The 14896-nt window shown below is 41.7% G+C and overlaps 1 protein-coding gene and 14 non-coding genes across 18 annotated transcripts in view; 13 read left to right on the forward strand and 2 right to left on the reverse strand.

The window, feature by feature from the left end:
* Nucleotides 1-289: 289 nt before the first annotated feature.
* TOP6BL (TOP6B like initiator of meiotic double strand breaks) overlaps nt 290-14896 on the reverse strand; it is a 108984-nt gene continuing 94377 nt past the window's right edge. For all 4 annotated transcript variants that reach the window (XM_075585243.1, XM_075585241.1, XM_075585242.1 and 1 more), the window contains one exon: nt 290-467. In XM_075585243.1, coding sequence (XP_075441358.1) covers nt 420-467 — 48 coding nt within the window. In that variant the 3' untranslated portion in view covers nt 290-419. The remainder of the gene's footprint in view (nt 468-14896) is intronic.
* Nucleotides 1998-2070, forward strand: TRNAV-UAC (transfer RNA valine (anticodon UAC)). The gene has a single exon. It is a non-coding gene; the product is annotated as a tRNA-Val (tRNA).
* Nucleotides 2920-2992, forward strand: TRNAV-UAC (transfer RNA valine (anticodon UAC)). The gene has a single exon. It is a non-coding gene; the product is annotated as a tRNA-Val (tRNA).
* TRNAV-UAC (transfer RNA valine (anticodon UAC)) lies at nt 3260-3332 on the forward strand. The gene has a single exon. It is a non-coding gene; the product is annotated as a tRNA-Val (tRNA).
* Nucleotides 4221-4293, forward strand: TRNAV-UAC (transfer RNA valine (anticodon UAC)). The gene has a single exon. It is a non-coding gene; the product is annotated as a tRNA-Val (tRNA).
* TRNAV-UAC (transfer RNA valine (anticodon UAC)) lies at nt 4561-4633 on the forward strand. The gene has a single exon. It is a non-coding gene; the product is annotated as a tRNA-Val (tRNA).
* TRNAV-UAC (transfer RNA valine (anticodon UAC)) lies at nt 6145-6217 on the forward strand. The gene has a single exon. It is a non-coding gene; the product is annotated as a tRNA-Val (tRNA).
* TRNAV-UAC (transfer RNA valine (anticodon UAC)) lies at nt 7106-7178 on the forward strand. The gene has a single exon. It is a non-coding gene; the product is annotated as a tRNA-Val (tRNA).
* On the forward strand, nt 8690-8762 carry TRNAV-UAC (transfer RNA valine (anticodon UAC)). The gene has a single exon. It is a non-coding gene; the product is annotated as a tRNA-Val (tRNA).
* TRNAV-UAC (transfer RNA valine (anticodon UAC)) lies at nt 9030-9102 on the forward strand. Its single transcript has one exon. It is a non-coding gene; the product is annotated as a tRNA-Val (tRNA).
* On the forward strand, nt 9991-10063 carry TRNAV-UAC (transfer RNA valine (anticodon UAC)). Its single transcript has one exon. It is a non-coding gene; the product is annotated as a tRNA-Val (tRNA).
* On the forward strand, nt 11575-11647 carry TRNAV-UAC (transfer RNA valine (anticodon UAC)). Its single transcript has one exon. It is a non-coding gene; the product is annotated as a tRNA-Val (tRNA).
* TRNAV-UAC (transfer RNA valine (anticodon UAC)) lies at nt 11915-11987 on the forward strand. Its single transcript has one exon. It is a non-coding gene; the product is annotated as a tRNA-Val (tRNA).
* On the forward strand, nt 13459-13531 carry TRNAV-UAC (transfer RNA valine (anticodon UAC)). The gene has a single exon. It is a non-coding gene; the product is annotated as a tRNA-Val (tRNA).
* TRNAV-UAC (transfer RNA valine (anticodon UAC)) lies at nt 14269-14342 on the reverse strand. Its single transcript has one exon. It is a non-coding gene; the product is annotated as a tRNA-Val (tRNA).

Here is a 14896-nt window from a genome sequence, read left to right on the forward strand (position 1 = left end):
CCTCCTGTCCACTGCCCCCCTCCTGTCCACTGTCCCCCGCCCCCCCTCCTGTCCACTGCCCCCCCTCCTGTCCACTGCCCCCCTCCTGTCCACTGCCCCCCCTCCTGTACACTGTCCCCCCCCCTGTCCACTGTCCCCTCCTGTCCCCGTCCCTCCCCTCCTCCTGTCCACTGTCCCTCCCCCCACCTTTTCCTAGCGGGAAATTTCACTCACGGGCAACGCCGGGTCTCTCAGCTAGTATATATATATATGTTAATTGGAAAAGAAATAAAAATAATTTTAGGCCCATTTTAATTCAAGTTTATTTTTTTAGAAGAATAGAGTATCAATGAAATAGTTTACTATGTAAAGAGATGGTGCAATGGGGGGGGGGGGGTGTCAGACAGGGTTTGGGACTGTTAAGAGGGATGTGGGATTTTTTATTCCCAGTCTGACATGTTAGAAACCGCTTTTAGCCAGGGATCCTCCTGCAGTAAAACAAAGAAGATGATTTTAGGATAAGGGTTGGTTAAAGGGTCAATGTGATGTGAAAACACAGTGTGCCAATGTCAGTGACATGTTTAATGGGTTAAATGGTCAGTCCCACATAGGAGCCATGTGACTTAAAGACAGTGACATGTTAAATGGGTTAAAACCAGTCTCTTCAACTGCTGATCAGGCCAAACAAGACCTGTTAAGGTCCTCAGCGACCAGACGGGCAAAACAAGGCCTGTGAATGTCCTTGAGGTGCCATTGAACTCTCATCTGCTTAAGCAACTAGTCGGAAATTAGCATCAGCAAAGTGGAATTCCTTCACATTAACGCACTTGTTAAGTTAAGGTAATGTAAATAAATATTGTACAGATGTTATAAATGTATATATATTATCATTTTCAATTTAATGGATTTAAGGGTCAGCAAAGTGTAATAATATCAGTAACATGTTTAAAGGCCAGTTCCACGTAAGACCAAAGTGACATTTAAGGTGTCACATCTTCATTTTTTTACCCCAATCTGACTCCTCTCAGCAATTTTTCATAATTGTACTCTGTAAACGTGCACAAACACGTTATGGTGTGTAAAAGTGATAAAAGCTCTCCACTGTACATTATGAAGCTGGACAGCGATACATGCAAGTTCTGGTGAGTAAGGTGACACAAACTCTCCACCGTACAGCTAAGAGAGAGCACATATGAGCACATGTAAAAATGGTAAGTTAAGACTTTAGGGGGTTCTGAATCCCTATGGATGCAATCGTCTGATACCACCGTGTTCAACGAGAGTTTGCACAGGCAAATCCGTTATTGTGGGGTATTGTCAATCTTTGAAAGACAGTCTCACTCATTGAAAGTCAATCCCATTCACTAAAAGGTAGTCTCGCTTATAAAAAGTTAGTAACACGGTCTCAAAGACTGTACCATTGGGTTCTATAGCTTAGTGGTTATCACACCTGTTTTACACGCAGACCTGTGTTCACATGGTCCTGGATTCAATCCACAATGAAAACACCTTTAACTCAACTTTTTGTTCTTTTACTTGACAGAATTGGAAGCAGGACTATTGATGAGGTCTGAATAGGATTTGTAAAATGGTATCACTACCTGCCTATGTCGTATCTATGCAAAGTCGTATCACCATCTCCCTATGTCTTACTTGGGAAATGACCTCTAGAACTGGACACTTAACACAGGACTCTAGATCAATTATGTGTAAAGTGGTATATAACCACCTTCCTTATGTCCCTTTGGAGATCTGACCTACAGAACTGAAATAAGGACTCTAGATAAGGTCTAAATATGACTCTTGATGAGGTCTGAATAGGATTTGTAAAGTGGTATCACTGCCTGCTATGTCATTTTTTTCAATTATGGTTCCACTGGGGATTGAATCCAGAACCTCTGTGTGTAAAGCAGGTGTGATAACCACATTGGAAAAGTCTCACAAGTTGAAAGACAATGGTTGTACAGCCCTAGCGGTCAATTGAATTTTTCACACCATCGGGTGGGGAAGTGCCATTGGGTTCCATAGTGTAGTGGTCATCACATCTGCTTTACACGCAGAAGGTCCTGGGTTCAATCCCCAGTGGAACCACCTTTAACGTAACTTTTTGTTCTTTTACTTGACAGAATTGGAAGCAGGTCTCTTCATGAGGTCTGAATAGGATTTGTAAAGTGGTATCACTGCCTGCTATGTCATTTTTTTCAATTATGGTTCCACTGGGGATTGAATCCAGAACCTCTGTGTGTAAAGCAGGTGTGATAACCACATTGGAAAAGTCTCACATGTTGAAAGACAATGGTTGTACAGCCATACCGGTCATTTAAATTTATAACACCATCGGGTGCTTTCGTCTAATAACACTGTGTTCACCAAGAGTCCTATTCACTAAAAGGTAGTCTTGCTTATGAGAAGTTAGTCACACAGTCTCGCTCATGACAAATGTGTCTTACTCATCGGAAAGATGTCTCACTTAATGCAAGGATCTCTCACTTATTGGGATGGTGATCTCACTCATTGGATGACAGGCCTTCTAGATTTGTGACTACCACAGCTGCTAGAGCATGCTAGATGAGGTCTGAATATGATCAGCAAAGTAGTATCACCATCTCCCTATGTCTTACTTGGGATATGACCTCTAGAACTGGACCCAGGACTCTAGATCAATTATGTGTAAAGTGGTATATAACCACCTTCCTTATGTCACTTTGGAGATGTGATCTACAGAACTGGAATCAGGACTCTAGATAAGGTCTAAATATGACTCTTGATGAGGTCTGAATAGGATTTGTAAAGTGGTATCAATACCTGCCTATGTCATTTTTTTCAATTATGGTTCCACTGGGGATTGAATCCAGAACATCTGTGTATAAAGCAGGTGTGATAACCACATTGGAAAAGTCAATTGAATTTTTCACACCATCGGGTGGACCAGTGCCATTGGGTTCTATAGTGTAGTGGTTATCACGTCTGCTTTACACGCAGAAGGTCCTGGGTTCGATCCCCAGTGGAACCACCATTAACCCAAATTTTTGTTCTTTTACTTGACAGAATTGGAAGCAGGTCTCTTCATGAGGTCTGAATAGGATTTGTAAAGTGGTATCACTGCCTGCTATGTCATTTTTTTCAATTATGGTTCCACTGGGGATTGAATCCAGAACCTCTGTGTGTAAAGCAGGTGTGATAACCACATTGGAAAAGTCTCACAAGTTGAAAGACAATGGTTGTACAGCCATAGCGGTCAATTGAATTTTTCACACCATCGGGTGGGGAAGTGCCATTGGGTTCCATAGTGTAGTGGTCATCACATCTGCTTTACACGCAGAAGGTCCTGGGTTCAATCCCCAGTGGAACCACCTTTAACTCAACTTTTTGTTCTTTTACTTGACAGAATTGGAAGCAGGTCTCTTCATGAGGTCTGAATAGGATTTGTAAAGTGGTATCACTGCCTGCTATGTCATTTTTTTCAATTATGGTTCCACTGGGGATTGAATCCAGAACCTCTGTGTGTAAAGCAGGTGTGATAACCACATTGGAAAAGTCTCACATGTTGAAAGACAATGGTTGTACAGCCATACCGGTCATTTCAATTTATAACACCATCGGGTGCTTTCGTCTAATAACACTGTGTTCACCAAGAGTCCTATTCACTAAAAGGTAGTCTTGCTTATGAGAAGTTAGTCACACAGTCTCGCTCATGACAAATGTGTCTTACTCATCGGAAAGATGTCTCACTTAATGCAAGGATCTCTCACTTATTGGGATGGTGATCTCACTCATTGGATGACAGGCCTTCTAGATCTGTGACTACCACAGCTGCTAGAGCATGCTAGATGAGGTCTGAATATGATCAGCAAAGTAGTATCACCATCTCCCTATGTCTTACTTGGGATATGACCTCTAGAACTGGACCCAGGACTCTAGATCAATTATGTGTAAAGTGGTATATAACCACCTTCCTTATGTCACTTTGGAGATGTGACCTACAGAACTGGAATCAGGAATCTAGATAAGGTCTAAATATGACTCTTGATGAGGTCTGAATAGGATTTGTAAAGTGGTATCACTACCTGCCTATGTAATTTTTTTCAATTATGGTTCCACTGGGGATTGAATCCAGAACCTCTGTGTGTAAAGCAGGTGTAATAACCACACTGGAAAAGTCTCACAAGTTGAAAGACAATGGTTTACAGCCATAGCGGTCAATTGAATTTTTCACAACCTCGGTTGCGAAAGTGCCATTGGGTTCCATAGTGTAGTGGTCATCACGTCTGCTTTACACGCAGAAGGTCCTGGGTTCGATCCCCAGTGGAACCACCTTTAACTCAACTTTTTGTTCTTTTACTTGACAGAATTGGAAGCAGGTCTCTTCATGAGGTCTGAATAGGATTTGTAAAGTGGTATCACTGCCTGCTATGTCATTTTTTTCAATTATGGTTCCACTGGGGATTGAATCCAGAACCTCTGTGTGTAAAGCAGGTGTGATAACCACATTGGAAAAGTCTCACAAGTTGAAAGACAATGGTTGTACAGCCATAGCGGTCAATTGAATTTTTCACACCATCGGGTGGGGAAGTGCCATTGGGTTCCATAGTGTAGTGGTCATCACATCTGCTTTACACGCAGAAGGTCCTGGGTTCAATCCCCAGTGGAACCACCTTTAACGTAACTTTTTGTTCTTTTACTTGACAGAATTGGAAGCAGGTCTCTTCATGAGGTCTGAATAGGATTTGTAAAGTGGTATCACTGCCTGCTATGTAATTTTTTTCAATTATGGTTCCACTGGGGATTGAATCCAGAACCTCTGTGTGTAAAGCAGGTGTGATAACCACATTGGAAAAGTCTCACATGTTGAAAGACAATGGTTGTACAGCCATAGCGGTCATTTGAATTTATCACACCATCGGGTGCTTTCGTCTAATAACACTGTGTTCACCAAGAGTCCTATTCACTAAAAGGTAGTCTTGCTTATGAGAAGTTAGTCACACAGTCTCGCTCATGACAAATGTGTCTTTCTCATCGGAAAGATGTCTCACTTAATGCAAGGATCTCTCACTTATTGGGATGGTGGTCTCACTCATTGGATGACAGGCCTTCTAGATCTGTGACAACCACAGCTGCTAGAGCATGCTAGATGAGGTCTGAATATGATCAGCAAAGTAGTATCACCATCTCCCTATGTCTTACTTGGGATATGACCTCTAGAACTGGACACAGGACTCTAGATCAATTATGTGTAAAGTGGTATATAACCACCTTCCTTATGTCCCTTTGGAGATGTGACCTACAGAACTGGAATCAGGACTCTAGATAAGGTCTAAATATGACTCTTGATGAGGTCTGTATAGGATTTGTAAAGTGGTATCACTACCTGCCTATGTCATTTTTTTCAATTATGGTTCCACTGGGGATTGAATTTAGAACCTCTGTGTGTAAAGCAGGTGTGATAACCACATTGGAAAAGTCACACATGTTGAAAGACAATGGTTGTACAGCCATAGCGGTCATTTCAATTTATCACACTATCGGGTGCTTTCGTCTAATAACACTGTGTTCACCAAGAGTCCTATTCCCTAAAAGGTAGTCTTGCTTATGAGAAGTTAGTCACACAGTCTCGCTCATGACAAATGTGTCTTACTCATCGGAAAGATGTCTCACTTAATGCAAGGATCTCTCACTTATTGGGATGGTGATCTCACTCATTGGATGACAGGCCTTCTAGATCTGTGACAACCACAGCTGCTAGAGCATGCTAGATGAGGTCTGAATATGATCAGCAAAGTAGTATCACCATCTCCCTATGTCTTACTTGGGATATGACCTCTAGAACTGGACACAGGACTCTAGATCAATTATGTGTAAAGTGGTATATAACCACCTTCCTTATGTCCCTTTGGAGATGTGACCTACAGAACTGGAATCAGGACTCTAGATAAGGTCTAAATATGACTCTTGATGAGGTCTGTATAGGATTTGTAAAGTGGTATTACTACCTGCCTATGTCATTTTTTTCAATTATGGTTCCACTGGGGATTGAATCCAGAACATCTGTGTGTAAAGCAGGTATGATATCCACATTGGAAAAGTCTCACAAGTTGAAAGACAATGGTTGTACAGCCATAGCGGTCAATTGAAATTTTCACACCATCGGGTGGGGAAGCGCCATTGGGTTCCATAGTGTAGTGGTCATCACATCTGCTTTACACGCAGAAGGTCCTGGGTTCAATCCCCAGTGGAACCACCTTTAACGTAAATTTTTGTTCTTTTACTTGACAGAATTGGAAGCAGGTCTCTTCATGAGGTCTGAATAGGATTTGTAAAGTGGTATCACTGCTTGCTATGTCATTTTTTTCAATTATGGTTCCACTGGGGATTGAATCCAGAACCTCTGTGTGTAAAGCAGGTGTGATAACCACATTGGAAAAGTCTCACATGTTGAAAGACAATGGTTGTACAGCCATACCGGTCATTTCAATTTATAACACCATCGGGTGCTTTCGTCTAATAACACTGTGTTCACCAAGAGTCCTATTCACTAAAAGGTAGTCTTGCTTATGAGAAGTTAGTCACACAGTCTCGCTCATGACAAATGTGTCTTACTCATCGGAAAGATGTCTCACTTAATGCAAGGATCTCTCACTTATTGGGATGGTGATCTCACTCATTGGATGACAGGCCTTCTAGATCTGTGACTACCACAGCTGCTAGAGCATGCTAGATGAGGTCTGAATATGATCAGCAAAGTAGTATCACCATCTCCCTATGTCTTACTTGGGATATGACCTCTAGAACTGGACACAGGACTCTAGATCAATTATGTGTAAAGTGGTATATAACCACCTTCCTTATGTCACTTTGGAGATGTGACCTACAGAACTGGAATCAGGAATCTAGATAAGGTCTAAATATGACTCTTGATGAGGTCTGTATAGGATTTGTAAAGTGGTATCACTACCTGCCTATGTCATTTTTTTCAATTATGGTTCCACTGGGGATTGAATCCAGAACCTCTGTGTGTAAAGCAGGTGTAATAACCACACTGGAAAAGTCTCACAAGTTGAAAGACAATGGTTTACAGCCATAGCGGTCAATTGAATTTTTCACAACCTTGGTTGCGAAAGTGCCATTGGGTTCCATAGTGTAGTGGTCATCACGTCTGCTTTACACGCAGAAGGTCCTGGGTTCGATCCCCAGTGGAACCACCTTTAACTCAACTTTTTGTTCTTTTACTTGACAGAATTGGAAGCAGGTCTCTTCATGAGGTCTGAATAGGATTTGTAAAGTGGTATCACTGCCTGCTATGTCATTTTTTTCAATTATGGTTCCACTGGGGATTGAATCCAGAACCTCTGTGTGTAAAGCAGGTGTGATAACCACATTGGAAAAGTCTCACATGTCGAAAGACAATGGTTGTACAGCCATACCGGTCATTTTAATTTATCACACCATCGGGTGCTTTCGTCTAATAACACTGTGTTCACCAAGAGTCCTATTCACTAAAAGGTAGTCTTGCTTATGAGAAGTTAGTCACACAGTCTCGCTCATGACAAATGTGTCTTACTCATCGGAAAGATGTCTCACTTAATGCAAGGATCTCTCACTTATTGGGATGGTGGTCTCACTCATTGGATGACAGGCCTTCTAGATTTGTGACAAGCACAGCTGCTAGAGCATGCTAGATGAGGTCTGAATATGATCAGCAAAGTAGTATCACCATCTCCCTATGTCTTACTTGGGATATGACCTCTAGAACTGGACACAGGACTCTAGATCAATTATGTGTAAAGTGGTATATAACCACCTTCCTTATGTCCCTTTGGAGATGTGACCTACAGAACTGGAATCAGGACTCTAGATAAGGTCTAAATATGACTCTTGATGAGGTCTGTATAGGATTTGTAAAGTGGTATCACTACCTGCCTATGTCATTTTTTTCAATTATGGTTCCACTGGGGATTGAATTTAGAACCTCTGTGTGTAAAGCAGGTGTGATAACCACATTGGAAAAGTCACACATGTTGAAAGACAATGGTTGTACAGCCATAGCGGTCATTTGAATTTATCACACTATCGGGTGCTTTCGTCTAATAACACTGTGTTCACCAAGAGTCCTATTCCCTAAAAGGTAGTCTTGCTTATGAGAAGTTAGTCACACAGTCTCGCTCATGACAAATGTGTCTTACTCATCGGAAAGATGTCTCACTTAATGCAAGGATCTCTCACTTATTGGGATGGTGATCTCACTCATTGGATGACAGGCCTTCTAGATCTGTGACAACCACAGCTGCTAGAGCATGCTAGATGAGGTCTGAATATGATCAGCAAAGTAGTATCACCATCTCCCTATGTCTTACTTGGGATATGACCTCTAGAACTGGACACAGGACTCTAGATCAATTATGTGTAAAGTGGTATATAACCACCTTCCTTATGTCCCTTTGGAGATGTGACCTACAGAACTGGAATCAGGACTCTAGATAAGGTCTAAATATGACTCTTGATGAGGTCTGTATAGGATTTGTAAAGTGGTATCACTACCTGCCTATGTCATTTTTTTCAATTATGGTTCCACTGGGGATTGAATCCAGAACATCTGTGTGTAAAGCAGGTATGATAACCACATTGGAAAAGTCTCACAAGTTGAAAGACAATGGTTGTACAGCCATAGCGGTCAATTGAATTTTTCACAACCTCGGGTGCGAAAGTGAAAGTGGGTTCCATAGTGTAGTGGTCATCATGTCTGCTTTACACGGAGAAGGTCCTGGGGTCGATCCCCAGTGGAACCACCTTTAACTCAACTTTTTGTTCTTTTACTTGACAGAATTGGAAGCAGGTCTCTTCATGAGGTCTGAATAGGATTTGTAAAGTGGTATCACTGCCTGCTATGTCATTTTTTTCAATTATGGTTCCACTGGGGATTGAATCCAGAACCTCTGTGTGTAAAGCAGGTGTGATAACCACATTGGAAAAGTCTCACAAGTTGAAAGACAATGGTTGTACAGCCATAGCGGTCAATTGAATTTTTCACACCATCGGGTGGGGAAGTGCCATTGGGTTCCATAGTGTAGTGGTCATCACATCTGCTTTACACGCAGAAGGTCCTGGGTTCAATCCCCAGTGGAACCACCTTTAACGTAACTTTTTGTTCTTTTACTTGACAGAATTGGAAGCAGGTCTCTTCATGAGGTCTGAATAGGATTTGTAAAGTGGTATCACTGTCTGCTATGTCATTTTTTTCAATTATGGTTCCACTGGGGATTGAATCCAGAACCTCTGTGTGTAAAGCAGGTGTGATAACCACATTGGAAAAGTCTCACATGTTGAAAGACAATGGTTGTACAGCCATACCGGTCATTTCAATTTATAACACCATCGGGTGCTTTCGTCTAATAACACTGTGTTCACCAAGAGTCCTATTCACTAAAAGGTAGTCTTGCTTATGAGAAGTTAGTCACACAGTCTCGCTCATGACAAATGTGTCTTACTCATCGGAAAGATGTCTCACTTAATGCAAGGATCTCTCACTTATTGGGATGGTGATCTCACTCATTGGATGACAGGCCTTCTAGATCTGTGACTACCACAGCTGCTAGAGCATGCTAGATGAGGTCTGAATATGATCAGCAAAGTAGTATCACCATCTCCCTATGTCTTACTTGGGATATGACCTCTAGAACTGGACACAGGACTCTAGATCAATTATGTGTAAAGTGGTATATAACCACCTTCCTTATGTCACTTTGGAGATGTGACCTACAGAACTGGAATCAGGAATCTAGATAAGGTCTAAATATGACTCTTGATGAGGTCTGAATAGGATTTGTAAAGTGGTATCACTACCTGCCTATGTCATTTTTTTCAATTATGGTTCCACTGGGGATTGAATCCAGAACCTCTGTGTGTAAAGCAGGTGTAATAACCACACTGGAAAAGTCTCACAAGTTGAAAGACAATGGTTTACAGCCATAGCGGTCAATTGAATTTTTCACAACCTCGGTTGCGAAAGTGCCATTGGGTTCCATAGTGTAGTGGTCATCACGTCTGCTTTACACGCAGAAGGTCCTGGGTTCGATCCCCAGTGGAACCACCTTTAACTCAACTTTTTGTTCTTTTACTTGACAGAATTGGAAGCAGGTCTCTTCATGAGGTCTGAATAGGATTTGTAAAGTGGTATCACTGCCTGCTATGTCATTTTTTTCAATTATGGTTCCACTGGGGATTGAATCCAGAACCTCTGTGTGTAAAGCAGGTGTGATAACCACATTGGAAAAGTCTCACATGTTGAAAGACAATGGTTGTACAGCCATACCGGTCATTTTAATTTATCACACCATCGGGTGCTTTCGTCTAATAACACTGTGTTCACCAAGAGTCCTATTCACTAAAAGGTAGTCTTGCTTATGAGAAGTTAGTCACACAGTCTCGCTCATGACAAATGTGTCTTACTCATCGGAAAGATGTCTCACTTAATGCAAGGATCTCTCACTTATTGGGATGGTGGTCTCACTCATTGGATGACAGGCCTTCTAGATTTGTGACAAGCACAGCTGCTAGAGCATGCTAGATGAGGTCTGAATATGATCAGCAAAGTAGTATCACCATCTCCCTATGTCTTACTTGGGATATGACCTCTAGAACTGGACACAGGACTCTAGATCAATTATGTGTAAAGTGGTATATAACCACCTTCCTTATGTCCCTTTGGAGATGTGACCTACAGAACTGGAATCAGGACTCTAGATAAGGTCTAAATATGACTCTTGATGAGGTCTGTATAGGATTTGTAAAGTGGTATCACTACCTGCCTATGTCATTTTTTTCAATTATGGTTCCACTGGGGATTGAATTTAGAACCTCTGTGTGTAAAGCAGGTGTGATAACCACATTGGAAAAGTCACACATGTTGAAAGACAATGGTTGTACAGCCATAGCGGTCATTTGAATTTATCACACTATCGGGTGCTTTCGTCTAATAACACTGTGTTCACCAAGAGTCCTATTCCCTAAAAGGTAGTCTTGCTTATGAGAAGTTAGTCACACAGTCTCGCTCATGACAAATGTGTCTTACTCATCGGAAAGATGTCTCACTTAATGCAAGGATCTCTCACTTATTGGGATGGTGATCTCACTCATTGGATGACAGGCCTTCTAGATCTGTGACAACCACAGCTGCTAGAGCATGCTAGATGAGGTCTGAATATGATCAGCAAAGTAGTATCACCATCTCCCTATGTCTTACTTGGGATATGACCTCTAGAACTGGACACAGGACTCTAGATCAATTATGTGTAAAGTGGTATATAACCACCTTCCTTATGTCCCTTTGGAGATGTGACCTACAGAACTGGAATCAGGACTCTAGATAAGGTCTAAATATGACTCTTGATGAGGTCTGTATAGGATTTGTAAAGTGGTATCACTACCTGCCTATGTCATTTTTTTCAATTATGGTTCCACTGGGGATTGAATCCAGAACATCTGTGTGTAAAGCAGGTATGATAACCACATTGGAAAAGTCTCACAAGTTGAAAGACAATGGTTGTACAGCCATAGCGGTCAATTGAATTTTTCACAACCTCGGGTGCGAAAGTGAAAGTGGGTTCCATAGTGTAGTGGTCATCATGTCTGCTTTACACGGAGAAGGTCCTGGGGTCGATCCCCAGTGGAACCACCTTTAACTCAACTTTTTGTTCTTTTACTTGACAGAATTGGAAGCAGGTCTCTTCATGAGGTCTGAATAGGATTTGTAAAGTGGTATCACTGCCTGCTATGTCATTTTTTTCAATTATGGTTCCACTGGGGATTGAATCCAGAACCTCTGTGTGTAAAGCAGGTGTGATAACCACATTGGAAAAGTCTCACAAGTTGAAAGACAATGGTTGTACAGCCATAGCGGTCAATTGAATTTTTCACAACCTCGGTTGCGAAAGTGCCATTGGGTTCCATAGTGTAGTGGTCATCACGTCTGCTTTACACGCAGAAGGTCCTGGGTTCGATCCCCAGTGGAACCACCTTTAACTCAACTTTTTGTTCTTTTACTTGACAGAATTGGAAGCAGGTCTCTTCATGAGGTCTGAATAGGATTTGTAAAGTGGTATCACTGCCTGCTATGTCATTTTTTTCAATTATGGTTCCACTGGGGATTGAATCCAGAACCTCTGTGTGTAAAGCAGGTGTGATAACCACATTGGAAAAGTCTCACATGTTGAAAGACAATGGTTGTACAGCCATACCGGTCATTTTAATTTATCACACCATCGGGTGCTTTCGTCTAATAACACTGTGTTCACCAAGAGTCCTATTCACTAAAAGGTAGTCTTGCTTATGAGAAGTTAGTCACACAGTCTCGCTCATGACAAATGTGTCTTACTCATCGGAAAGATGTCTCACTTAATGCAAGGATCTCTCACTTATTGGGATGGTGGTCTCACTCATTGGATGACAGGCCTTCTAGATTTGTGACAACCACAGCTGCTAGAGCATGCTAGATGAGGTCTGAATATGATCAGCAAAGTAGTATCACCATCTCCCTATGTCTTACTTGGGATATGACCTCTAGAACTGGACACAGGACTCTAGATCAATTATGTGTAAAGTGGTATATAACCACCTTCCTTATGTCCCTTTGGAGATGTGACCTACAGAACTGGAATCAGGACTCTAGATAAGGTCTAAATATGACTCTTGATGAGGTCTGTATAGGATTTGTAAAGTGGTAACACTACCTGCCTATGTCATTTTTTTCAATTATGGTTCCACTGGGGATTGAATTTAGAACCTCTGTGTGTAAAGCAGGTGTGATAACCACATTGGAAAAGTCACACATGTTGAAAGACAATGGTTGTACAGCCATAGCGGTCATTTGAATTTATCACACTATCGGGTGCTTTCGTCTAATAACACTGTGTTCACCAAGAGTCCTATTCCCTAAAAGGTAGTCTTGCTTATGAGAAGTTAGTCACACAGTCTCGCTCATGACAAATGTGTCTTACTCATCGGAAAGATGTCTCACTTAATGCAAGGATCTCTCACTTATTGGGATGGTGATCTCACTCATTGGATGACAGGCCTTCTAGATCTGTGACAACCACAGCTGCTAGAGCATGCTAGATGAGGTCTGAATATGATCAGCAAAGTAGTATCACCATCTCCCTATGTCTTACTTGGGATATGACCTCTAGAACTGGACACAGGACTCTAGATCAATTATGTGTAAAGTGGTATATAACCACCTTCCTTATGTCCCTTTGGAGATGTGACCTACAGAACTGGAATCAGGACTCTAGATAAGGTCTAAATATGACTCTTGATGAGGTCTGTATAGGATTTGTAAAGTGGTATCACTACCTGCCTATGTCATTTTTTTCAATTATGGTTCCACTGGGGATTGAATCCAGAACATCTGTGTGTAAAGCAGGTATGATAACCACATTGGAAAAGTCAATTGAATTTTTCACACCATCGCGTGGACCAGTGCCATTGGGTTCCATAGTGTAGTGGTTATCACGTCTGCTTTACACGCAGAAGGTCCTGGGTTCGATCCCCAGTGGAACCACCTTTAACGTAACTTTTTGTTCTTTTACTTGACAGAATTGGAAGCAGGTCTCTTCATGAGGTCTGAATAGGATTTGTAAAGTGGTATCACTGCCTGCTATGTCATTTTTTTCAATTATGGTTCCACTGGGGATTGAATCCAGAACCTCTGTGTGTAAAGCAGGTGTGATAACCACATTGGAAAAGTCTCACATGTTGAAAGACAATGGTTGTACAGCCATACCGGTCATTTTAATTTATCACACCATTGGGTGCTTTCGTCTAATAACAGTGTTCACCAAGAGTCCTATTCACTAAAAGGTAGTCTTGCTTATGAGAAGTTAGTTACACACTCTCGCTCATGACAAATGTGTCTTACTCATCGGAAAGATGTCTCACTTAATGCAAGGATCTCTCACTTATTGGGATGGTGATCTCACTCATTGGATGACAGGCCTTCTAGATCTGTGACAACCACAGCTGCTAGAGCATGCTAGATGAGGTCTGAATATGATCAGCAAAGTAGTATCACCATCTCCCTATGTCTTACTTGGGATATGACCTCTAGAACTGGACACAGGACTCTAGATCAATTATGTGTAAAGTGGTATATAACCCCCCAGTCAATCCCCAGTGGAACCATAATTTAAAAAAATGACATAGCAGGCAGTGATACCACTTTACAAATCCTATTCAGACCTCATGAAGAGACCTGCTTCCAATTCTGTCAAGTAAAAGAACAAAAATTTGGGTTAAAGGTGGTTCTACTGGGGATCGAACCCAGGACCTTCTGCGTGTAAAGCAGACGTGATAACCACTAAACTATGGAAACCAATGGCACTGGTCCACCTGATGGTGTGAAAAATTCAATTGACTTTTCCAATGTGGTTATCACACCTGCTTTATACACAGATGTTCTGGATTCAATCCCCAGTGGAACCATAATTGAAAAAAATGACATAGGCAGGTAGTGATACCACTTTACAAATCCTATTCAGACCTCATCAAGAGTCATATTTAGACTTTATCTAGAGTCCTGATTCCAGTTCTGTAGGTCACATCTCCAAAGGGACATAAGGAAGGTGGTTATATACCACTTTACACATAATTGATCTAGAGTCCTGTGTCCAGTTCTAGAGGTCATATCCCAAGTAAGACATAGGGAGATGGTGATACTACTTTGCTGATCATATTCAGACCTCATCTAGCATGCTCTAGCAGCTGTGGTTGTCACAGATCTAGAAGGCCTGTCATCCAATGAGTGAGACCACCATCCCAATAAGTGAGAGATCCTTGCATTAAGTGAGACATCTTTCCGATGAGTAAGACACATTTGTCATGAGCGAGACTGTGTGACTAACTTCTCATAAGCAAGACTACCTTTTAG

This window comes from Ascaphus truei, unplaced genomic scaffold (genome assembly GCF_040206685.1).
Source record: "Ascaphus truei isolate aAscTru1 unplaced genomic scaffold, aAscTru1.hap1 HAP1_SCAFFOLD_997, whole genome shotgun sequence".
Classification (NCBI taxonomy): domain Eukaryota; kingdom Metazoa; phylum Chordata; class Amphibia; order Anura; family Ascaphidae; genus Ascaphus; species Ascaphus truei.